This window comes from Calidris pugnax, unplaced genomic scaffold (genome assembly GCF_001431845.1).
Source record: "Calidris pugnax isolate Ruff unplaced genomic scaffold, ASM143184v1 scaffold56, whole genome shotgun sequence".
NCBI lineage: Eukaryota > Metazoa > Chordata > Aves > Charadriiformes > Scolopacidae > Calidris > Calidris pugnax.
The window spans coordinates 11,265,281-11,290,417 of NW_015090839.1; the positions used below are offsets into that span (position 1 = coordinate 11,265,281).

A 25,137-nucleotide genomic window follows, 5' to 3' on the forward strand; every position below is an offset into this window, starting at 1 on the left:
TTCTTCTGATTATAGCCCGTAGTTGCAGAGCAGTCGGTAGCAGTGGGTGGCAGTCATAAATCCATAGATTTATTGTCATAGATTTCTGTAGCCTGGCTGCCTGCTGGTACAATTACCAGTTTAAAATCAACTGTGGAATTTGACAATTGGAGGAGGTTTTTACAAAAATAAAGATTTTTAAGGAGATAGTCTTAGCATTTGTAACTCATTTTTCTCAAAGTCAAGGGGCAGTGGTCTTTGAAAGCATCTGTCAATCTTTTTGATATAAACTGCATTTAAATAATATTTGAGAGATTGTTTTGATAAGGTAACAAAGCAATTATGTTGATACACTAAGTACTGCACTTGTTGTGCAGTTGAAATCCTGAGGGTTTTAACTGTAAATTACTTTCTTGTCATTACATCAGTTTACTGCAGATATTAACAAACTGTATACGATAATACTGATAACATTGGTACTTCAGAATGCAGCAAACAGCTTTTTGTGTTTGTGTCATCCCAGAATAAAGGGATATTGGCTCTGTTTGTGCAATGACTAAGGTGGGAAGCAGTTCTTCACAAATCTTCCTTGCCACGCCCATAGCTCTGCTTCTTTTGTGTCTGGCAGCCTACTGCTTCAATCTTTTCTATGCTTTTGTTAACTGAGATTGGCTCTAACTTGTGGCAGACTTGATTATCTTTTCAACTACTCTCTTCTCTATGTTCTTTTTCTTCACAGGAGCATAGAACATAGCTGAGTCAAGGACCTCATGGGCTGTCATTTAACTATGAACTCTGCTTTCTGTCTGGCTTTATTTTAATTTGAGTTGCAAAATTAAAAATTGTATTTTAACTTTTCTCCCTATTACTTTTGCAACCAGGTCTGGATTTTGTCTGTGTCAAAAGTTCTTAAAATGCCTAGTGTAGGATTGTCTGATATGTGTGCATAATGAGTATATAACGCATAGATTGGTATTCTGACAAATCCTGCTGGAGGAAAAAGTATTAGTAAAGGACTGCCATAGGGAGTTAATGGTAACATAAACTGGTGGAAAATAAAAATCTTTTGTATCCTTTTTAAGAATAAGTAATTGAGTACTGCACTACTTGAGTATCTGAGAGTGTCTCATACCATTCTTTACAGAAAAAAAAAAAAATTTAGTCCTAGTTATGACATCACTGCTTTAGATTATAAGACTCAGAATATTATTTTGAAGTAGCTGGCAAATAACTAAATCTGAATTTTATTTTAATATGATTTTAATAATTAATGTAGCAATCAATGGAGTATACTTTCAGAGGGATGATTGATTGAAGTATACTTTAATTGCAACCTTTAATTAGAATTGATGGCTTACCATCCTAGCTCTTGTCTATTATATTAATAATTACAAAATTTATATACTTCCATTTTAATTTTGAACCACTAGGGAACTGTGTGGCTCAAATTCATATCCTTGCAAGTGAAGGTGATTTCTTGACAGTGGCAATATGGTATTGCCTCTTGTTCATATGTGTAACAATATAGGCATGTAAAGTATACTTGTTAGTTAGATCATGTCCTATCCAAATATTTATTTTAGGCAGAGTAAAGGAACAGTGGTGGTTACTGGGTTGTTTTGTTTCTGTATTTGCCATTTTGTTGTTCTGCTAGATACTCTTATTCAAAGACAATGACAGTGGAACATTATAGTGGTAGTTGCAAAAATGTCTGGTAGTTGGTAGAATAAAACATAAAATATTAACAGTATCAAATATTGCTTGTTAAGGTGTTTTTTTTTCTTCAAGCACTCTGTTCATATGTCTTTTTTCTTATTAGTCCATTCATATTAAAGATTTAATGAATTTTGAGACAACAGGTCTTTTTTTTTTCTTCTAAAATACTCTGAGAGGTGTGTATGTATCTATACATATTTATATTAAAATATCTTCCTTCCCCACAGACAAAAGAAAACCTTACATTCATCCTTTTTATTTTCAATTGCCCTACTTTCTTTTCAACATCCATTTGCTTTGCTAACCTAAAGAATATAGTGTTCTTTTTCTGATGTTGAAAAAAAAACCAAAAAAACTGTCTGAATCCTTTGTGGTGGATTTCCTGCAAACTGTAGTGCGCTCTATTTTTCCATGCCCTCCAGGTGACCTGTAGATGAGCTACTGTAGTGTTGATTAGCAAAGCTAGTGTTATCTTGCATTCTGTAAGACATGCCGTAAGCAGAAAAGTTAGTTCTGAGTCCTCGCTGTCTTAGGCAAGTGATGTCTGATGATTAGAATATAGAATTTTATAGGAGAAATGTCTCTGTCTTTTGTATTAAAAAGATACAGAAGAAATACATTTCCCAGATGAAAAGCTGATCTCATCAGTGATCTTTTTTTAAATTCTAAAGGTTTATCCTGCTGGATTCCTTGAGGGTTGCCCTCTTTTTATCTTGGCTGTTCAGCCATATCATTGCTTTGAACATTTACTGTAAACATTGGACTAGCAATTGACCTAGAAGATACTATTGAGTAATGTGTGGAAAAATCTTGATTATTTCAACTTTGATTTGCAAGTTCATGTGTAGACCTGGTGAGCAGAGGAAGATCTTTTTTAGTTACTTTCGGATTGGTTATCATTTCAGAGATCTGAGATGCACATTTCCTTGGAGGCTTGCATGGCATTCATTTTGGGCATATATGCATAAGATAGTTGAGCAAGATTCAAATTCGTACTCAGGAACAATGACCACTAATCTTCACTAGCACATGAAATTTCTGCATGTTACAATTTCTTGCCAAGTCCTTCAATCTGATAGTAGTTAGGTGATGTTTGGCAATTTCCCAAATGCGCATCAGCAGTGTAGTCATTTACATGCTACTTCTAAAACTACCTTGTAGCAACTGCATCAGAGAAGTGTCTTGAAGGGTCTTCCTTTAGAAGATTTAGAGTCAACTTTGAAAGAAATGCAATTCTAACAGGACACAGTGATAAAATAAAATTGACTAGGCAAAAGAGAATTTACATCACCGTAACAGAATTCTGGAGTAGACTGGCTTGTATAAACCAGTCTGCAGGATATATGATATTTAAAATTTGGCATCTTTACTTCAATAAAACTAAAATAGTGTTTTTCAGGGTTTATATTCATGTTTTTCTATGTACATGTTAAGTCAGGACAGGGCAAAGTTGAAGCACAAAATGGAAGGTGCATTTTCCTTTTGGAGACATTCCATATAAAACAGTCTTTAATAATGTGAGCAATACCTGCCTGCAAGTCATACAGTAAAAAAATGTATATTGCTAAAATTTTATTGGACAGGTACATCACCTATAATTAACTTTATTCTGACTTGTGTGTGTCAGAGGTTGTGACATAACAAATAAGGAAATACAGATTTCAGAGGTGTCCAGCACCTAATGCCATGTTCATACTTGTAAACCTCCTTTTATGATGCTAATATTTTACTTAGTCAATAGCCAGAAAGCAGTTCTGGTAATAGCTTATCACTGTAAATAAATGTAGAACAAAAAGCTAAGTGGCTTTTCTGTCGTATTTCTCTCCAATTTTCAGCACCACTGTGGAGAGCTTATGAAGGGAGAAAAATGAGAGATTAATGAGAAACAGACAGGAGTTAGAATTCCTTATATCCCCTGCTTCAAAAATTCTCACCTCCCTGGGTTTGTGACCTCCATGGGAACCCAAATCATATAGTTTTAAGCATTCCGCTATTAAGATACCATTTTTCTTAACCAGCAGCCTACCCCACACTCTTTTCTAGTCTTTTCACATTTATTTGCATTTTATGTCTGTCTTGTGCTACTAAAAGTCCTCAGGGTGTCTGCGAGGAAGAGGTGAAACTGCATTTGAAAGGAGCCTCTGTTTGCTTTGGAAAACTTTAAACTTTTTACTCTAAATTCCTTGAGGATTATTGCTGCTGAGTTTCATGTCACTGGCTAGATCTGGGGTGGGAAGTAAATTAGAGCTGCTACTTGGTAGGCAGATCCCAAAACCTGGGTGATTATGTCTTTTGGGAATCTTGCCCTGCTTTAGGAAATAATACCTTCTGAGATTCATTTTTTTATGAAGTGAAAAATTTCACTGGGGAAAAGAGAAGGGATGAAAGAGAAAATGTGTCTTGTCCTACAGCTTTTGAGCATTTGTAAAGGACTAATACCTTGTTGATCCTTATACTGTCCATTGGAGAATAAACTTTTCTGTAGTATGGCTGTACTCAGGATGAAATATTAAGGAGCTACTAGGAATTAGACAATACAACTGATACACACATACCAAAACTTATTACCAGAAACCAGAGCTATGATGTTGTGATCCTATTTCTGTCACCCCTCTGAAAATACTACTTTCATTAGTAGTATTTGATCATCTTGATGCTTGCAGACCTTTCTAAGGTCTCACCTAACACAGCAGAACTTCGGACTTTAACTGTAGGAACACAACTTTGGCACTATTTCAGGGAGTTTCTGGATTATGTCATGATCAGTACTTTGCACCCTGGATACTATCCTATTCTTACAAAATAGAGTATCCTATTTAAAAAATAACTTGTAGCACAGGTACGCAGCTGTCCTGTCATATCAGTGCAAAAATACATTTCATATATTGATATCTGTAGATTTCATATGTTGATAAAATCTACAGCTTTGTTTATAGCTTTATTGGAAGGCATTTGTATAATACAAGTAAGTAACACTATAATTCTGGTTTTTGATTCACTGATGGAAGAAGTTTCATTTTAATGAATTCTGCTGGCACTGTTGAGTTGCACCTGAGCCAATGTAGAATAAAATGTATAATGCCAACCTCAAAAGACTCTTGACTGGGTCATGGTTGATGATATATTCTAATTATTTATGTGAGGAGCAAACATTACAATAATAATCAAATACTGATATTAATCTGCAATGCAAACCTGATGCAAGCTCAGGTGGAATGTTATGTAAAATTGGTTTGATTTTAAACTTGGAAAAAAGTTAATGATTAAAACTATTTTTAATAAAAAAAATAGCACTGATTCTGTTATAATTTAATCATTTTAAAAGTTCAGGAAAGTGGCTTTTCAAATTTAATCTTATAACTTCTGTAGCTGTGATGATTGCTTATAAATGAACAGCTGCATCTTCATTGCCACAGGCTTAAATTAAAGTCCCAAAGTCCCATAGGTTTTGAATTCCATAGCACGTTAGCAGGAAACCTACAAATATAGAAGGGCTCATGTTCGAAGACTAGCACAATCCATGTAATATTCATGATTAGTAAGACAAACAAAATACAGCCTCACACCAAATGCTGCAGTGAAAACTGCTGTAGAAATTAAAAAGTACAAAATAACAAGGCTTGCCATAATCAACAGAATAGTGTGATATATTTTATGCTTATTTTTCATCTAAAAACTTATTTTAGATGAAAATGTATTCCTTTACCTCATTTGTATTTCTCACAATTTAGTAATTCAAATTCAAATAGCTCCCATTGTTTAACTGTTGCTTTTTTTCTCTTTTTTTCTTCAATTTTCCATTTACTTACAAACTCCACATTACTTCTTACCTATGGACATGTATAAACACCTCTGTTATTCCTTGCTACTTTTTTTTTTATCATTTCAATCATTTAATCATATCTAAAACCCTACAATCTGCATTATGGTTTTTTTTAGGAGCGTTACAAAAAGCTGTGAAAATGCAGTGATTGGGGGGAATGATCATGGTCTCATAATTCTTCATCTCAGAATATAACTGCCATGAATGTCAGAGTGATCTTGGTGTCAGAATGTAAGTGTCATGGCACTCGAAAGATTCCTTCATGTATTTTGAGGAGGAACTGCAAATTCAATGCATGGGAATGAGGTAGTCAGACAAACTTCATTTTTTTTATAGAAGTAAATACAAATTTTCTATGCTTGACACAGTAGTTTAGTCTGCCCAGTATTTGTTTGCTTGTCAAAAAGTTCAAATCGGCAGGTAGCCTTAAGGAGGGGTTTGAAAGAGTTGGAAGAGTCCCTTTAAAGACACTTGGTTTGTTTCATAACTGTGGGGCACCATTTGTGAGTATAAGAAAGGTTTATATATTTAATTGAAAGGCAAAGTTCAAAATGTACTAGTCCTAATTTATCAAAAACATACAAAAAGCCTAAATAAACTAATGCATAATAGTTTAATTTTGGGGTTTTTATTAGCGTATGCGTACACTATTGCTTCTGAATAGATCACTGTTCAAGAGGAGTTTGAGCAAGAGACTTGATTTATTTGCTCAGCCTCAGTGTTACCTCACCCGATGTTTCTGTGAAACTGTGTTGAACCCTGTGCTAACATGAAACACATTTGACAAAGAGGTGAACATCTCTCACATAAATGAATTCTTACGTACTTTGTAAAGATAAGCATCTGTGAATTGGAGAATGATGCTATGAAGTCCTTCACTAAAGGAAGCTTTGGCTCATGCCTATATTTGCTGTCCCTCGAAAATTGACTGCTCTGGGAAAAGATTCAGTCAGAGCCTGCACCTTCTGATCTTAGGCACAAAGATGCAAATCTGTAAGGAAAAAGTCTTTATCAATTCCAACTTCACAAAATTACTTGGATTTTTCTGGTATTGTTTTTGTTGTGATTCTGATCATGTTTTTTCTCAGGAGTGGGGATAAAAAAATATGACCATTTTGTATCATGCGGGAGTAAACAACCCATGGATTTAGATTGGTTGGCTGTGAGAAGATTAAGAAATCTAATTAGGCTGGAAAGTTCTTTTTCAAATAGGCGAAAACTATTTCCTTGACTTAGGGATTTTACTGCATCTGTTTTCTCCCATTCTAGGATGTATTAGTTTATTATTAAGTGATTATACACTTTTTTAAGTTCTCTGGGTTTATTCATTGCTAAAATACACTTCAGAATGAATAGGAATTTTACTCTTATTTCGGGCTGGTTTATTGGTTTTGCAGAGAGAAACCTAAAACTAGATTTAGAGGAAAGCAGGTAGATTTTAAAACCTGACAATTCTGGTATACTTGGTCAATAGCAGCATTGGGAACAGTCCCCTTACAGCCTCAAAGCTGTGAAAACAGAGAATATACTATTATTACTGAAGCTTCATTCAGTTAGTGACTTATTCTGAGTAAGTACAAATTAAAGTTTCAGGAAAGAAAATTACTGTGTATAGCTGTGAAACATGGTCCAAATCAATGCAAAATATCAGTGGACAGTCTTCCCTTTGTTTATGCTGTTTCTGTCCGTGATTAGAAACCATTACAGCACTTTTTATTTCTAGACTAGAATAAATGCTTCTTGCTAGGCTTTTACCTTAAAGTAGTACACAACACTTCATTTATAACTGTTTGTAGTTAAATCTGTTTCAATTTAAAGGGCTATTTTTAATATACTTTGCATGAACCTGCTCCCAGAAACATATGCTAGAGATATAGATATAGAGACATATTTCAAATACTTGTATTAAAAAAGGCATAAAACATGGGTATGCTTATATGCAATCAATTCTCTGATTAAAAAATTGTGATTGAAAAGGTTGACCAGTATTTATTTTGGGGATTAACTATTTTGACTATATCTGAGTCAAAATGGTCAAAATGTATTACTGAATAATAGGTGTTCTGCCAGTGGAAATTATTTGAATGGTGCCAGATCTCCTCCTGCCTTTTCCTCAAATTTTGCTGTTCCCAGTTAATTGCTGTGTTAGATACAATTTATCTCAACCTATACTTGAAGTAGCTTATCTCCTTTGATGTTAAGTACTGGTACTTAAGAGTTATTAAAAGTTTCAACTGCCAGTGCTTTGGATGTACAAATTTCAAAATTAATCTTCATTCCCTTGATTTTAATACAACACTTTTGAGATTGGGAAAATTATACTTTGTTTAGCTAGTCTTTTTTCTGTTTAGTGACACTTCAAATGTATTCTTGAAAATGCACTTTGTTAGCATTTAAATAACATTCCTAACCTTAGCAAGCCATCATACTGCACCTTTTCCACAGATTAGCATTTTGTAGGTCCTCTCTCCAACATCCAAAGATACATTTTATTTTGCCAAAAAGGGATGTGAGAAAATGGCTAGTGAATAGTGAACTATGGAATCTTAAAGACTCCACAAGTAATTGAGTTTTGAGGGTGAGAAAAAGTCATTATCTTTATGGATGGCAGAGGAAAAATAGGAGGGGAGGGGGTTGTTAGGCATATAAGTGCTTTGGAACATTTTCCCAGTTATATTCAGCTTAACATATATTCCAGCCTTAGGTTAACTTAGCTTGTTAGTGCATGTGAAAAATTACACTTTATCTGGGTTAATGATACCATCTGAATTTGTCACAACAATATTAAAAATAATATTAAAAAAGCATATCAGAGGAATACCACACACTCTGATGCTTTTATTTTTTGGGATAAAAGAGATCATAAGGTTTGGGGAGTGTAAATGCTCTTTAATAATTCAACTCTTGCTGGCCAGTGTAATCTTGCTGTAGGAGTGCCTGTCCTTAAGGCTCTGAATGCTGTGATGGAAAGTGTAGTACCAAGTGGTATGGGAGATTTGGAACAGTGTTGGTATTTGTCTCTTCCTTCAGCAGAATTACTGAGCTCCAGCTCCTTTCCTGCAGCAAGAGATTAGTTCTGCAGTTGGAGAGGAAAGAGAGGAGCAGTGGAATAGCTACTGTACCCTTCCTCCTGCCCGTTCCCACCTGCAATGATCCCCTGCTGCTGCAATAGAGAAGCTATGTGAGCATCCCTGGTTTAGTGTTGGGGAAGGAAACAGACTTAAGATTGTGAAGACCTGGGCCATTCCTGGTACAGAATTCATACAGGGAGTTAGTACAGAATAGTTACTGTTCTCAAAGTTCACATTCTCGATTTATAATTCTGCTGCCATCCTATAAAGATAAGCTCTCAGGCAATAGAGAAAGGAGAGAATTTTATGTGTATTCGTATCATCAGAGAGTCTGATCTTTAGAGGTTAAGTTGTCTATTCTCCTTGCCTATTCAGGAAAAGAACTGGTGAGGTTCTTAACTCTGTGAAGTCTATCTCATGTTACTGCACAGAAGGGCCATCATCGAGTATCTCAGCATCAGCAACTTGTGCAGATTGGCTAAGAATTGCCAATTGCCACAGGGAGGCTCTCTGGCAGAAGAGGAGTGGAAAAACTCTGCTGCCTTGGAGTCATCCGAGATGCAGATTCCTTCCTAGCCACTAACTTCTGAGGAGGTTTTCTGAGCATGATGTTTATCTTACGGTTTGTAGAGGTTGCTTGTGCATTTGAGTACAAATGACTTCAATTCACATTGTTGAAATGCTCTCTTTGCAAAGCAAAGGTAAATATTCACTGTACCTTTCAGGGAAGGTTTTCTAATTGTGCTGTCAATGTATGATTAGAATTGATCATCCTGTTTTAATGTGGCATCTTTTATTATTTTTCATTACTGGCTGCTTAATAACCTGACAATCTCCATCAAAGACAGTACCCTGTATGGATTCATGCTAGAAATGGTCATTCTTCCTTTTAGTTTATTAAGATCTGTCTGATTTGATACACTGGAAGATTAACAAATGTCTGCTTCTATGGACTTGTTATAACAGAACATGTAAAAAATTAAAAAAAAAAAAAAAAAGAATTTCAGCAAGATATTTAGCTCATTGGTGCTGAACTTGCCAAGGCTGTTATATCTACCTTGACTGTTTTAAAGGTGATTTTGTGCAGGAACGAAAATAGTCCACCAAATATCAGTGAAACAGGAATTTCTGAGTGCTTAGGAGAAAAGAGTATGTAGATGTGTCACGTGTATAAAAACAGAGAGCAGCTGTCGTCCAGTGGAAAAAGCTGTGAAAAAGTTCTATTTAGAAACAGTTCTGCATGCATAACATTTTCTACTCCTTTTTATTGTGGAATTTCACATGAAAAAATATTCGTGAATTTATATATACCTGCTGGTGAGTGGAGATGATTCTGGCATTTGCTTTTGGAGGGAATTATCTCTTTTTATTAACAATTCAGTTTACCTCTTCCTGCATCAAAATCATTTTACTTGTTGCCTTATTCCTATACTGAGGCAATGCTTTTAATGTTGTTACATAGTATTAATAGTAATTATTTTAGCTTTAGTATTAACAGTAATTCAACATTTTTGTTGTAGCTGTCTCTAGAAAACAATATTTTTGTTATGGGTGTATATATGTGTGTATATAGGGAACCTTTGAGGAGCTTAGTGTCTAATCTAAGCTAATACTCAAAGCTTGCTCTATAGTTAAAGGTAAGAGATTTGTATCTTTGTGGATTGATTCGATGCTAAGGTAGATGTGGTGCATTGTTCATGGAAGTCCCTGTCTTTCTTAAACAGCTGCCTTGGAATCAATGCATACATTTTAGAAAGATAAATTTACAGCAGATTAATGCCATTCATAGAAAAAACAACAGAACATTCTCGGAAAGGGAAGTCAGGAAGGAGATAGGAAGACAAACAAAAATAACAGTAGCATACTGAATGCCTGGGCAGTAGTCACAAACTCTTCCTACATACCTCTGCATAAACCCTGGACTAAAAGTCCACTGCTGAGAGTAATGGATTTAATTAAACACACATCAGCTAAAATCTACTCTGGGCAGAACATGGATTTGGGCGAGCATTTAGTAGAGAGGAAAACAGAAGGAGCAAGATATGAAAAGGTGTGTTTGTGTTTGCACACGTGCTTGCATGTTCCCGTTCTGTGTGTGTATGTTATAATGACTGGATCAAATTGGAGCTCAACCTGGTTTTGACATGACAGCATTCTTCCTAGTCTGAAAACACAAAGTGTATCCATCCTTGACTCTTTACTTATATTCCAAGACTGAGATGTAGAGTAATTCTTATGAATTATTTGCTATGATTTCTCTCTCTACATTTTATCTTGAACACTATAGGTAAAGGCAATTTCTTGGAGGATCATGATGTAAATTAAAAGGCATTCATCAGTAATAAGCATACTCTTAAAAATGTTTCCATGATCACTCTCATTGCTTATTTGCAAGTATATAAAAATACACATATAATTACAAATATTTTAATAAAATCTCTAATCTAAACCTTGAATATAGCGCATTTACCTGAAATTTGGTATTGCTTCCTCCAAACAGATATGTAGTAATGAATGTATTAAGTGATATGATTTCATGAGCAACTGCCTTTTCCAGGAGGATTTTCCAAAGCTTTTCACAAGCTTTTAGAATATGGAACTTGCGAAATATTTTTGAGGAGAAAAGCTCCCTTGGTGATTTGAACTGTTATCACTGTAAATTATAAAATGTATCAGCTCCTAGAATTTCTTAAAGTATATTTTACTGTTAAAATGGGTGGTTTTTTTCCTTTGGTAATTGTATGTGTAGGAGGCACTATTAACAAAGGTTCATATTACTATAGCATAGCATAAAGCTGTAATTGCCAACTGAACATTACTTTGCATGAAAAATATTCTTAAGTGCTTTTGTTGATATGAAAATTCATTCCAGATATCTTGAAAAGCACAGTTAATTTTTTTCTTTTTATTGTGTGGTCCTCTTCCAAAAATAAGATCAGCAATTTTTTTCTCCATCAGATTTGCTCTTGTGGTGGTATTTTGCGTGCTTGTTTCTTAATGATTTTGAAAGCTTTTCATTCTCAGAGACCTTCACATTTTCATTAAACCTGGGTATTGGATTTTTATTGGTATGTTTGTTTATTTTTCCATGCTTACTTTTCACTAATAGGGGAAAAATAGTAACTCTATGCAGCATTCCAGGTACCTTGGTAACCTTAAAAATATATGAATAAGCAAATTATTATATTACATTATTAGAAAATATTTATAAGCACCACAATGGCAAGCCCATTTCCTTTTGAAAAAGTCAGTATATGAGTCAGGTGCATATTGCTGTCTATCAACCCTGCTATCACTGTTAAGAAAAAAAATGAAGTGAAAAATTGAAACAGATTTCTCTATGTTAGCAGAGAATGTCACGTAATTTGGGGACCCTAACTCATCCTAATTTTCTAATAGATGAAACGCCTAAATAGCAATGAATAAATTTAGATATTTTGTATTTTTTTAAATCTGATATTTTGTATTCCTGTTGGTTTTTTTCATTATTTTGTTCTTGAGGACAGACACCTACAGGAAATGTGTTCACTTTCCAAGTTGATGAAACTGAAGATGAGAAGATGACAGTTAGTTTAGCTTATTTAGCAAACAATTTTGAAGGTAGAAACTGTGTTGTTTCCTATTTTCAGAAAGTTCTCTGATATTTAATAGCAGAAAAATGTAAAAATTCTTGATCCCTATCTAACTGCTTTTACAGTTTGATGTAAATGTTATGGTGGAGTCAGGTGACTTTATTCTGTTTGTTTAAACAGTAGTTCATTTGTTATAGACCATTTTATAAATAATATATTGACAACCATTTCCCCAAATGAATAAAAATACAGTGCTTCTGTCCATAGTTTGAGATCTTTGTTATTTCTAGAGCTTTGGGTTTCCAGGAATATGTTGTCCCAAAACATAATTAGGCTGTGCTTACTTTCCCTGCAGCCCTTTGTCATTGATTTGCACACACACTTTCTTTCTGAGTGTTTCTCAGCTAAGTAAGAGTCCTTCATAAAACCATAGCAAGAGAAAATCTCTGGCCTTTGTCTTTGGTTTTGGGGATATTTACCAGCTTTTGCAGTGGAATCTATGGTTTTTTTACAAATCACTCTTTAAAAAAAGTAGTTATAATCCTTGTTTCCTGTCTTACACATAACAGCATAGTAATAATCAGTAATTTCTCATCTCTCTTTATGTAATTTAATTTTTGGGAAATCATCATCAAATCCTTAGCTGATATCCAACAAAACGGTTTATATTCAAGGGATTGTTTGCTTTGTAAGATGACTCATCATCCCTGCTAAGCCTTTAATTAAGAGGTTTGGGGTTTTTTCCTTTTATTTAAATCTTTTTAATTTCCTAGGTTTCTCTCTCACATTAGAATAATCCTTGTCTTCAAACTCCTAACTATGTTAAACCTGGATTCATGTAATTCACTCTTGTGACCAGATCACAATGGACTGTAAACTTGAAGTTTTCATATAACTCTGAGAACTCATACAGTTCATATATTTTATGTACTTTTAAAACTTGATTCATTTCTATGTCTGAATTCTAGTAAAATGGTCACATATTCAACAAAAGTAAAACAACTTGGTGTGGTGCATATATATGTATATGCACACACATGTGCATAGCTATCCATATGCCATACCTAAAGACATGTTATCAGTATGAGTTCATCAGTCAGTTCCTTCTGCTAAGGCTAGTAAAGCTTCCTGTGAACACCTGAGGAGAAAATATTAGAGAACTGATGTTAGAGGACCCCAAGTTCTAACATGTATTTTTGCAGATTTCAGCAGGTCATGTGCATAGATGCACATGCTTGGTAATCATTGCATCTGTTAACATGTTTCAAGCACTAGACCCCTTATTCTAACTTTCTGCATTTATTAGATGCTTGACTGGTCTCAGATATAATGTAGCTGCAGAAAACACTAATAGAATTTCAGGAGGAGCAATTGCAGCTGGAACTTTAAAGGAAACAGTTTATTTCTCTCTAGAAGAAGAATGGAGCTTTTGTTAATCTGAATGCACCCACTCAGTAATCTTGAAATTTAAAATCAAAGTTAAGGATGCCCTGGTTTTCTGTAACAGAGATATCAAGAAGATTCATACAGGATGATAGCTATTTCCTTTCAATTTCACAGATTCCCTTCAGTTAGTTTTTGAGTTTTTTTTCTTTTATTCAGCTTTTAATTGCTTTTTTAATTTTTAGCCTGGCAAGGTTAAGTTTTACTCCCCATTTGTGTAACTGTTCTGTGCAAACAGTCCCAAAATTATTTTGTGTGGATGAAAACAAATGCAGAACATCAATGCGCTAGAATTACTACCAGCCCTTGTTTCCCCTTTCAGTTTGGGAATTCTATGGAAGTCTATTACATCATGAAGCTTTGCTTTGAGAGAGAGATCTTTCTGTCTGTGGTGAATATGGGAGCAGACTCTCTATTAAGACCAATTAATTCAAGTTGTCTCAAGAAACAAAGGTAAAAGGACAGGAGGGACATAAGGACTGAAGCAGAAAACTGTCATGTTGAGTTTTCTATTGCACCTTGCACATATCTGGAATGTTCTTATGTGTTGCATTTAAGATTGTGTACATTTTTTCATTTATATGACAGAGGTTTTTCACATGTTTAAGGTATTGTGAAATACTGCTAATGCATCTGAATAAAACATTTTTGTTGTCTGACTTTCATTTACTGAGGTTTTTTGAAAGTGTAGAGAGGAAATGTGTACAAGGAGGAGTTTATCTTATTTTCATATTAAGCACATTATAGAAAATGTTTACATTGCTCTGCAGTGGTGTCAAAGTGCCACTCAAAGTTTTCTTTTACAAAGAGCTTTTGCAAGATCACTTTTAGGCTGAAGCAGTGACTGGTGGCATTATATAGAACCCCACACTACAAGCCATCTGATCACAGGTCACAAAAATAAACGTATAGGACATTAGGGTTAGACTGCTGTACTGTGAGCTGTCAAATAAAAAGATTAATGCAAATCAGTTGATGAGAGATTGCAGTGCAGCCTTTCATTTAGTTAAGGTTTTAGCTTTGGCTCCTCTGTCGTGTTTTCCCTTTCAGTGTAAAGCAATTGGCATGGTACACTGGAAAAATATAAGGAGATTTAATTAGTGGATGTGTTGGGATTACATGTATTGGGATTACCCAGGGCTGGTAATGCATTGTACTTTTTAGGTTTTCAAATAGTCTTTAAGATTCATGCAAAGTATGAAAAGTATATAGAGTCATATAAATGCCAGACAATCCTTTCTGAAAGGTACAGTGCATTCGCCAAAACATTTAGACTAAGGTACATAAAATACAGAAGCACATTTAACATTTAATGAGTGATTCTGTGAATAGAGTAGAACTCTTAGACATTGCATTAGAGTCTTTAAGCAAACAATGAAAAGTTTAATGGTAACCATATATAGATATTTGCTTGTTAAGTATAGAAATAAAAACATTGGAAGCATCAGCGTCCCTTATCCTGTTGCATCTTCTAGCATTTTTTCTAATGGTTGTTTTAAAAGCTGTATCAGTTGTCAAATAAGTAAATAACAACCTTCTCAGAGGAAAAAGCTCGTGGTCTGTCATTTCACAACTGCATTTGAAATGTTCTTGATAAAATTAGTGCAAAGTGGTTGCCAAGGATATTTGCCAGAAATAAAGTTTTAGGTGGTTAAAGGAAGTGGAAGGAAGAATGAATGATTAAAATAAAGTTATTGCAAGGTGTTTAGCTTTTAGGCCTAACTAACTTATTAGATTTCAAAACAGGTTTTTATTTACTTGCTTTTAAATTGCCCAATGGCTGCTAATGGATTCATCTTTCCCCCTTCCATGGGACTGCAGAGAAAAAGAGTATTTTATGTCATATAATCATAGAATCATTTAGGTTGGGAAGCACCTTTAAGATCTTCAAGTCCAACCATTGACCTAGCACTGCCAAGTTCGCAACAAAACCATGTCCTTAAGTATCACATCTGCACATCTTTTAAACACCTCCAGGGATGGTGACTCCACCACTTCTGTGCCATATCTGTTTTCATATTAAAAAACTAGGCCCCAAAAATTTTCCCCTAAAAGCTAAATAAAACAAAAGCGAAAACTGATTAAGATTTCTTTTTTTCTCCACTAGTTTTAAAAGTCTATTTTTGGTGAGCAGTATGGCCAAGCTTTTTTGTGCAATTACGTTCTGCCTCTTTTATTTGATAAGAAAAAGTCGAAACATACATGTGGAAATTAAATTTTAATTCTGATATAAGAGGAAAGAAACTACATTCTACTTACTGCAAAGTAGAGCACATACAAATACTGAAGAATTTACTTGTGTTCCCTTGAAAAAGTAAACATTAAATGAGTGTAACAACAGCATTAACAAGCATGTAATTAGATAGTGGTTTTCCTGTTTTGCAATCACATGCAAACTTCTGTCATGGACTTTAGTACTATTGAACATAATTAAAAATATTTTTTCTGATTTTTTGAATGTACAGGGATTATGACCACCTACTCCACATTTGAATATTTTCTGTGGCAGAATTATTTTTCTCTTGTATATGTTTTACATCTTTGTATGTAAAAGATTTGAATTGTAAATAATTCAAAAAATAAAATAATTTTATATTGTCTATGTCTGTGCACACAAAACACACAAAAAGGCACTGATTATTGGTGATCTGGCTTTCTCTAAGCCAGCTATTTCATAAGTGAGATCTGTATTTTAAATGCATATTTTGAAAATCATATGCCAAAATGTATGGTTATAGATGGCTGTGATTTTTTTCCGCAGAAATGTGATAAAAAGAGTGGATACAATTGTTAAACAACTGAAAATGATAAATAATCTGACAGTTTACTTTAGACACTAATGGAGCCTAAAAGCTTTTCAAATGACAGAAATTTCTCCAACTTCAGTGATTCATAGGCTTATTTTTGGTATACAGGCTGGTCATGTAGCTGACAGTTTTTCTTTTGTGTGACTCTTGTAAATTGTTGTACTTTGTTACCTGAGTGAAAAGCTATTAGAGTTGTGTGAAGAAGTACGACAACATCACTACAGAAGATTAAAGCAATTCCCAACCGTACATGTATACAATTTCTCCACACTCTTTTTTTTTTTTTACTTTTTTTTTATGTAACCCTCAAAGAAAATGTGCTCCTGTTGTGATGCATTTTAAAACAGTATATTATTCTACATGAAATGTGCTTTTGCACAATTGTCTTTCTTCGTGGAACAGTTATTTCCGTTTACTGATTCCAGGTTTATACTTACTGAAATGTAGTGCGTTTTGTCCGTAGTATGACATCAACCATATTTTTATTATATTGCACTTTCTAAAATAAGACAGATTGTAGAATACCCTTTAGTCACTTAGTGTCATGTCTAATGAAATTCCTATTTAACATTGACTGTTTTCCTTTCAAATGTTTTGACAGTAGTCATCCTTGGTAAGTGCTTTCCCCATTAGGCTCTGGTAGCTGGGAGGTAACCTGAGCCGTGTTTTGTTTCAGTGTGTTGTCTGCTGACCTCGAGAACACTTGCATTAGCCGCATTGATCAATCCACATCACATCTCATCATTTAGGAGACAATTAATACTGCAGCGTAAAGACTCCCCAGAGCATTTTCTTAGAGCTGGATTGCTTTACACAGAAACCACAGGAGTTGTTTGCAAAAGGGGGAGGAAGCCAAGTAGGGGAAAAAAAAAGTGTTAAGAAAGTTTCATCTAGGAACCAAGTTTCATTTTCTGTCATTTCAGACTCCCTTTTTTGATGGGAGTGTTTTGGAAAAAAAAGAATTACGTGTGTTTTGAAGTCGATTTGTTGAAAAGACACTATAACAGGTCACATAAATGTTCTAAAAATCTTGTTCTTGGGAAATATGCATTTGATTTGATATTTGTCTAACTTGCTGGTAAGAGTGTAGTCATTTTAACTTTAATCTCAAGGATTATTAACCTGGCAGCTTTTGAAAACTGATTGACATGTTTTAATCCTAATTTTATTAATTTTAAAATTACTTTAAAACATAAAAGAAACCCCAACCATAAAAAAGTACTTTTAAAACATATTTTAATAGAGAGAAATTGTTTGTTTCTCATTCTGTCAGTTTTTCTGTAGAGCTTCTGCCACAAAGTTGAATTTCAGAATTGTCTGATACTGTTTCTTAAGAAAAAAGTCTTTGAAAGTTTTCAAGTGTACATGAATATGTTAAGTTAATGAGCAGGCAGGGGTCTTATTGTGCTGTTTCATCTTTAGATAATGAAATATTTAATCTATAGAGATCATCCACAGAAGCAGATGAGAAGCATTTACTAATAAAAAACAATTTTTTTTCCTGCAGCTGACAGGTTACTGTACTGGTTAAAGAGTTGAAGACTATGTTGCAGTGTTGTAGGAAGCATATCTTAAGATTAGTTGATAACGTTAGAGATTACTAAAGATATAAAATTGATAGGAAGGCAATTTTAGGGAGGAGGTTACTTACCTTGCTGGTACATTTCTTTAATCTATGTATTGCGTGTCATTCTCTACAGATTGTACAATGGTAATGAGGCCAACTAACAGGTTGTGAATTTTAGAAATCATTGCTAACTTGTTAGTGTTTAACACATCATTGCATTCTAATTCTCATTTGTTTAGATAGAGTGAATGAATTTTTCATCAGAAAAGATTGATATGTGATCATGTTAATAATAATTACTAGGAATATGTCAATGACAAAAATTATATTTACTTTTGTGGTAATTTCATGGCTCAAATTTGTTATTTTGCTTCTCCCCCCTGTAATCTTGAAGTAAAATGCATACTGACATTAAACAGAGACATGTATCTGGCACAAGTTTGCATGGCAGTATTATTATGTTCTCAGGAATACATTGATATCGTGATAATTCATGTTATAATTTTCTTCTGTTAGTAGAACTATTCTACTGGTATTTGAATCTAAAAACATGGTGATGAAAAATCATTAATTTGAGTATGTTGGAAACGTTCAGAATGTGTGTGGAATTATGTACTACCTGAAATTTAAAAGCAATTTTACTTGGACATCTAGGATGTATTGTTTTGGTGTTTCTGCAGAACAAAAGTGGAAATTACAATACTTCCTCTTAAGTTTCATTTTTCCAACTCCTGTTAGATCCTGTTTTTCAAGTCAAAACTAATTTTGATATGTGGAACACAGAATGTGGATTGTTTCAGTGCAGTGTCGTACTTGTATCCTTAGGATCGATACGGTTGTTGTTTTAATATTCTTCTTTGCCTAGTGAGGATGTAACCTAATATGTAAAAATAAGGACTGGTGAGGTTTTTTGTAACACAAACAGCACAGTTTCTGTTTAGAAAAAGGTTATGTGGCAATATAGGCTTTGTGTAAGCCTTTTTAGAGAGTTAGAGCTAATGTTATGGTAGTTATTTAATGTTCATTGGCAATCTGCATAAATTATAAATTGTGTGAGGTAAACGTGGTACATCAGACTTGCTTTCCCCAGGCTACAGGGACAGGCAAGTCATCATAAGAGTCAATGAGATTAAAGGTAAGGGTAAGTAAAGGTGATATAAGGGAGTAGTATTGACAGCCAATACAAGAAAAAGAATGTGCTTCAGATTGGAGGGGAGAGTTAAGGAGGAAAAGTAACAGAACAGAATGGTTAAAACTGAAAACCAGTTGACAAGAAACAGAGGGTTACACTTTGCTGCAGAGTTGGGGAATGAGGAATATGTTCCAGTCCTGCTTTTTCTGAAGCATCTGTCCTATCTTTACAAATGAGTACAGTGGGAAAGTGTATCCTCCTCTGCTTCATTGCCACCAAAGGCCTAGAAATTTTACATATAGAATAAATATATATATCACCTTTCAGACCTATTTGAGGAGTGTATATTATTTTCCCACAACCTTAGGAGGCGGATACTTAGAAGGTAGTCGTGTGGAATCTAGATATCCTGCATGAATGGTATTCAGCATAACTCTAAACAGAAGTCCTTGAAATGTAATTAGTGGGATATTGACTACTTATTTGGTAGAAGCTTTCATAATTTTCAACTGCTAACTCACATTATAGACAGCTTAAATTCTGTGTATTCAATAAATAATTGCAGTTATTACAGGGCTGTTGTAAGGCATGATGTTATAAAAGACGAAGTGGATACTCAGATATATGGGATCAGTTGGACATGAAAGGTCTTGCTGTAACAACTTGCAGCTGTTTTAAGAAAAGATCTAACAATGTCTACACTAAATGAATGTGTTCACAGTTGAGTTGTTCATTACAAAAGCTTATTCCAAGTGTGTCTATACTACTGACTATTACGCTACCTAAAACATAGTGTACAATATTTCAGAATAATCTAGGACGAGACCAAAATAATTTAAAATACATGTATTCTGCATACATTTGTTGTGTTTGCTAATATTTCCAACAAAACCTAATTGTTTTGTTGGAATAATATGTCAGAAGATTTATGGCCTGATAAAAGCTAATGGCTTTGTTGTTTTGTTTTTCTTCTGGCTAATTTTATCCAGATTGCTTGGAAAGTTATGTGTTTGTAGGATCTATAACAAATAGGAGTTGTTTAAAACATCTTCAGATCATCAGTGTCTTATCTTTTGGAAATCTCTGCTTTCTTTTGTATGTTTATGGAGGTATTGCTACTTGATTTTGAAAGGTTGCTTTTGAGTGCCATATTGTGCCAAGTTGAAGCAGTTTGTGGGGTTTTGAAGAATTCACTTTATTCAGATCAACTTTTGGTGTTTGCAGGTACTACAGAGCGGGTGTGTCTGATCCAGGGAACAGTTGAAGCACTAAATGCAGTTCATGGCTTCATTGCAGAGAAGATTCGAGAAATGCCTCAAAATGTGGCCAAGACAGAGCCTGTCAGCATTCTACAACCTCAGACCACTGTTAATCCAGACCGCATCAAACAAGTGAGTTTTTGGTTGGGAATAGAGAGTCACAGCAGCTCCTTAGAAGTCTTAAAACTTTAAGGCTGCAAGGGGTCAACAGAACATGTTATTTAAGAAAATGTTATTTTACCCTTTAGTAATTTGCTGGTCCTCTTTTTCTTAGGTGTTCCGTGTTTCTCAGCAGTTCTTTAGACAGGGTTTTATAAGTTTGAATTCCACGCTCTAATGTGTTCCTTTCATAAACTTTTTTTTTACTGTATAAGGTGATAACACTTTTAGATTTTAGTTAAAGAACACTGAATTTTGATCTTAAATGATGAACTTCTTTGTAAACCTTTAGCATTACTAAAAATCACAGATTAACTGAATGTTTCCTACTTTGATGTATATAAAATAAAAACTAAAATGTTGATTGTTTTTTTTAGATCCTATATTAGATACTTTAAAATCTGACCTGTAAGAATTTGAAAATATAAAGGTATTTTACTTGGGATGTTTTCTACAGTATAATTTTATGTTATCTTGGGCATCTTTTTTGCCTGTTTTACATTGACTTCTTTCAAAATCTATGGGCAACGTAAAATATATTTGCAAGGTACTATTAGTCCAGTATTCTTTAGTTCATTACGTTTTTCAGAATAATTTTAATTTTTAAAAAAATTGCCCTCTAAGGAGAAGGTGAAACATGTGTCATACAGGATTTAAAATTATTTTCCATTGTACTGAATAAGAAAAAGATGAAGAAATAGATGCGTGAACATCAGTAAAATTTTCTCTTGTATCTCTATCCTATATAGGATAGATTTTAGTTTCTCACCTGTCCCATATGGGAAAAGATTGTTTCATCCTTCTACACTTGCAAGATTCAGTATCCTATAAAGTAATTTGGTAAATGTATGCAATTACTTTGTGCATAGTGACATACACAGAATGCTTATATGAAGATGTGTTTGAACAGTATGAGTTTGGAATGATCAGTGCTTTAGATGTATGAAATTGTGCGTAAGCCATTGTATATGATTTATAATATTTACTACTATATTATTTTTTTCTGTATATGTGATACTTTAACATTAAAAATACTCTAGATAATTTATAAGAAAATACAAACAAGAAATGCCCCAATTTTATAGGATTAGTTTCTCAATTATTAAACATGAAAATGATTATGCCTGAGATAGAAAAAGCTGAAAAGATCTGGATTCTGAATAGCTTTTCTGCTCGTATAATTTTAGATTTTATTTCAGTACTTCTTAAACCAATGGGAAATGGGTGTTCTTATTGCAATGAAAAGTGGTTTTCCCCTTTGCAATGAAATGAAACTAATTTTTAGGTAAGTCAGTAAGATCCCAAGAAACTAGATTACATAGCTGTTACATACATACATAGCTGTTACATACTACATACATAGAGACATGCCTAAATACTTCCTGCCTTGTATCTGAAGTTGCTATAGCTTATCCACAATATTTCTCCAGGAAACTTATTTGTGAAGTTGTTGAGGTTTGTTTTTTGGTTTTTTTTTTCATTTGGTTGGGGGTTTGTTTGTGTTTGGGTTTTTATTTATTTATTTGTTTATTTCATTTTTACTTTGGTTGGTTGGTTTGGGGTTTGTTGGGTTTTTTTAAACACAATTCCATGTTTGGAATACTAAATTAAATTCTGGAGGGATGGCTTAGTGAACAAAGCTGCTGATAGTGAAGTTATAAAACAAACTAAATACAACATGTAACTTACAAGACTGTTACTTAGTGACTAGTTCTACATCTTAAAATTTTTATGTATTACCTGTATATATACAGGTGCACAAGAATATGACTGCAAATATTTGGAGATACATATGCTCATATGTTGAGGAGTTTTAAACACAATGAATTGTTTAACTTTTCTTTTAATGAAGCAACATCTATTAATGATAAATTCATATACTATAAATATTGACTCAATCTAAAATCCATTGTTTTACCAAGAAGTGAAATTGTTAGCTTAGTTCTTAGACAGAATTTGCAGTGAAGTAATCTGTCCTCCAAATCTTAATGAAAGATATAATACCTCTATTTAAGAAATTAAAAGGATAGTATTTTATAACAGGCAATTGTAATCTAGAACTCCAGTGTTGCTATTTTAATAGCAGACAGGTCACAATTTTATTAAAATGGTCAGGATAATGTATAATACAATTAATTTTGAACTTGGCAAAAAATAAGCCTTATGTATTACGATTTCTTCTTTTACAGAAACTTTTACAGGGTTTTACCTGTCCTAGAGTATTACCCAAGAACTATGGCACCCAAAGTATTATGCTGCAGGTTGAAGAAAGTAAACTTAGTGTTTGAGATCAAGAGTTGATTTGAAATAATAAATTTTACCTTCATTAGGAGCTTTGAAAGTACTTCTGTTGGTTTTCTAGCTGTTTCTATCAAAAAGCAAAGCTAGTTTTCTCCCTATGAATTAAGATACCTGGAGTTGAAGCCTTGCAATGCCACCCATGTCTATATGAGCACACAGCTCTCATTTCTCTGTTGTCATTTCTTTGTCCATGGCTGCTTTACTGACACTCACCTCAGAGAAGCAAACTAAGAAAGGAAATATCTTCTGGCTACAGTTTCAATGAAGAAAGACAGTAGGTAAACTCTTTGCTGACTGCTTGAGTTTCGGCACTGTGTCTTCAGGAAAGGCATGGGTATACACAGAAGCTCAGTTTGGCCTGGCATTTCTCATTACTAATGGAAGTCACTATCTGCACATTCTGGTCTCTCCAGCTTCGGCTTTTTCAGCTACCAAAGATTTGCAAACAAGTCTATCTGGTTCACTTTGAGCCTTCTCCACTGCATAAGTCCACATCTTCTAATCCTTTTAACTTATTAATGTATACCAAGTAGTTCTCTCCTCACAGCAGGTCTGATAGATACTTAATTTACAAATGTTTGTATCTTTTATCTCTATGTAACATGGGCAATCTTTTCATAGATGTCAGCCATGTGCTGTTTCTAGGCATCATTCAACAATAACTACGCAATTCCTTTACCCTTTTGATTCCTAGAAACTGCTGTGAGCATCTAACCTCCCTTTTCTGTCTTAGTTGGAAGTGTCACACCAACTCTTTCAGACCTTATTGTAACTCAGGGGAAGAGAATACAGTTTTCATGAAGTGATCAGGAGCCTGAACTATTTCAGCTTTGTAATTAGCATACAAAGCTTTAAATTTCGCCTTTAAATTGATAGCAGTTCCTATGAACAATGGAAAAGGCTGCACAATGTTGTCTTATTATATCACCTTCTTCAGAAACTATTGCAGCTTCTTTCTATGCTAGTTGATTTTTTTCTTCCAGCTTTCAGGTGTTTTACAGGTAACAGGTGTTGTAGCAGCCTGTCCAGGAAGCACATGGAATTGGAGAGAGCCATTGCAGAACTGTGCATTATATGGAAGGAAAGATGTGTGATCTTATCACTAACTCAGCTTTAAGCAGGAGTTTACACTGATTGGCCTTGTGAGAGCCCTTCCAACGTCAATCATTCTTTGATTCTATGAAATGTTTAACTATCAAAGTGTGGACAAAAGTTTTAGAAGTTCTTCCCTGAAAACTGGAGTAAAAATTTCACATATAGACTTTCCAAGTAATATTTTAATAGGAACTGGTTTCATTTCAGCTTTTTCAGTATTAAGTAATCTCCCATAAGTGTTCAACTTCTGTTCATTAATCATGGTTCCAGACATTGTATTCAAAATCTGAAAAATTGAATGTCTGAACTCAGATTTGTAAATTCACATTCTTCTAGTGAAAATGAATGCTTTTACTTCAGAAATGCTGATCAACAAAAAGTGTGAAATTCTCATAATTTTTCAATAAAACATTTTAATTTGAAGCACTTAAATAGAACTTAACTCTAATAATACAGGCCTGAAAATATTGGCTTAACTGGAGGAATTTTTTATTATATTTTTTAACATGGGATACAAGTTCTACAGACTATAAAGACTCAGTAGACTTCATAGAATCATAGAATAGTTTGGGTTAGAAGGGAGCTTAAAGATCATCTAGTTCTCCTGCCCTGTCGTTCTCCCCCCTGCTGTTGGTGGATACCTTCCACTAGATCAGGTTGCTCAAACCTGTATCAAACCTGGCCTTGAACAATTTCAAGGGGGCATCCACAACCTCTCTGGGAGACCTGTTCCACCGTCTCACCACCCTCACAATAAAGAATTTCTTCCTAATATCTAATGTAAATCTCACCTCTTTCAGTTTAAAACCATTACCCATCATCCTATTGCTACACTCCCTGATAAAGAGTCCCTGCCCATCTTTCCTATAGGCCCCCTTTAAGTACTGTAAGGCTGCTATAAGGTCTCTCCAGACTTTCTCTTCTCCAGGTTGAATGACCCCAACTCTCTCAGCCTGTCTTCATAGGAGAGGTGCTTCATCCCTCTAATCATTGTTGTGGCCCTCCTCTGGACTCGCTCCATGTTCTTCTTATGTTGGGGGCTCCAGAGCTGGACACAGTACTCCAGGTGGGGTCTCACCAGAGCAGAGTAGAGGGGAGAATTACCTCCCTCGACCTCCTAGACACATTTTTTTTGATGCAAGCCAGGATAGAATTGGCTTTCTGGGCTGTGAGTGGATATTGCCAGCTCATATTCATTTTTTTGTCCACCAGT

The 25,137-nt window shown here is 34.4% G+C and overlaps 1 protein-coding gene across 2 annotated transcripts in view; it reads left to right on the top strand.

Annotated features, from left to right (window-relative positions):
- Positions 1 to 25,137, top strand: part of NOVA1 (neuro-oncological ventral antigen 1) — a 148,274-nt gene that overhangs the window by 88,502 nt on the left and 34,635 nt on the right. For both annotated transcript variants that reach the window (XM_014941697.1, XM_014941696.1), the window contains exon 3: positions 20,335 to 20,501. In XM_014941697.1, coding sequence (XP_014797183.1) covers positions 20,335 to 20,501 — 167 coding nt within the window. The remainder of the gene's footprint in view (positions 1 to 20,334; positions 20,502 to 25,137) is intronic.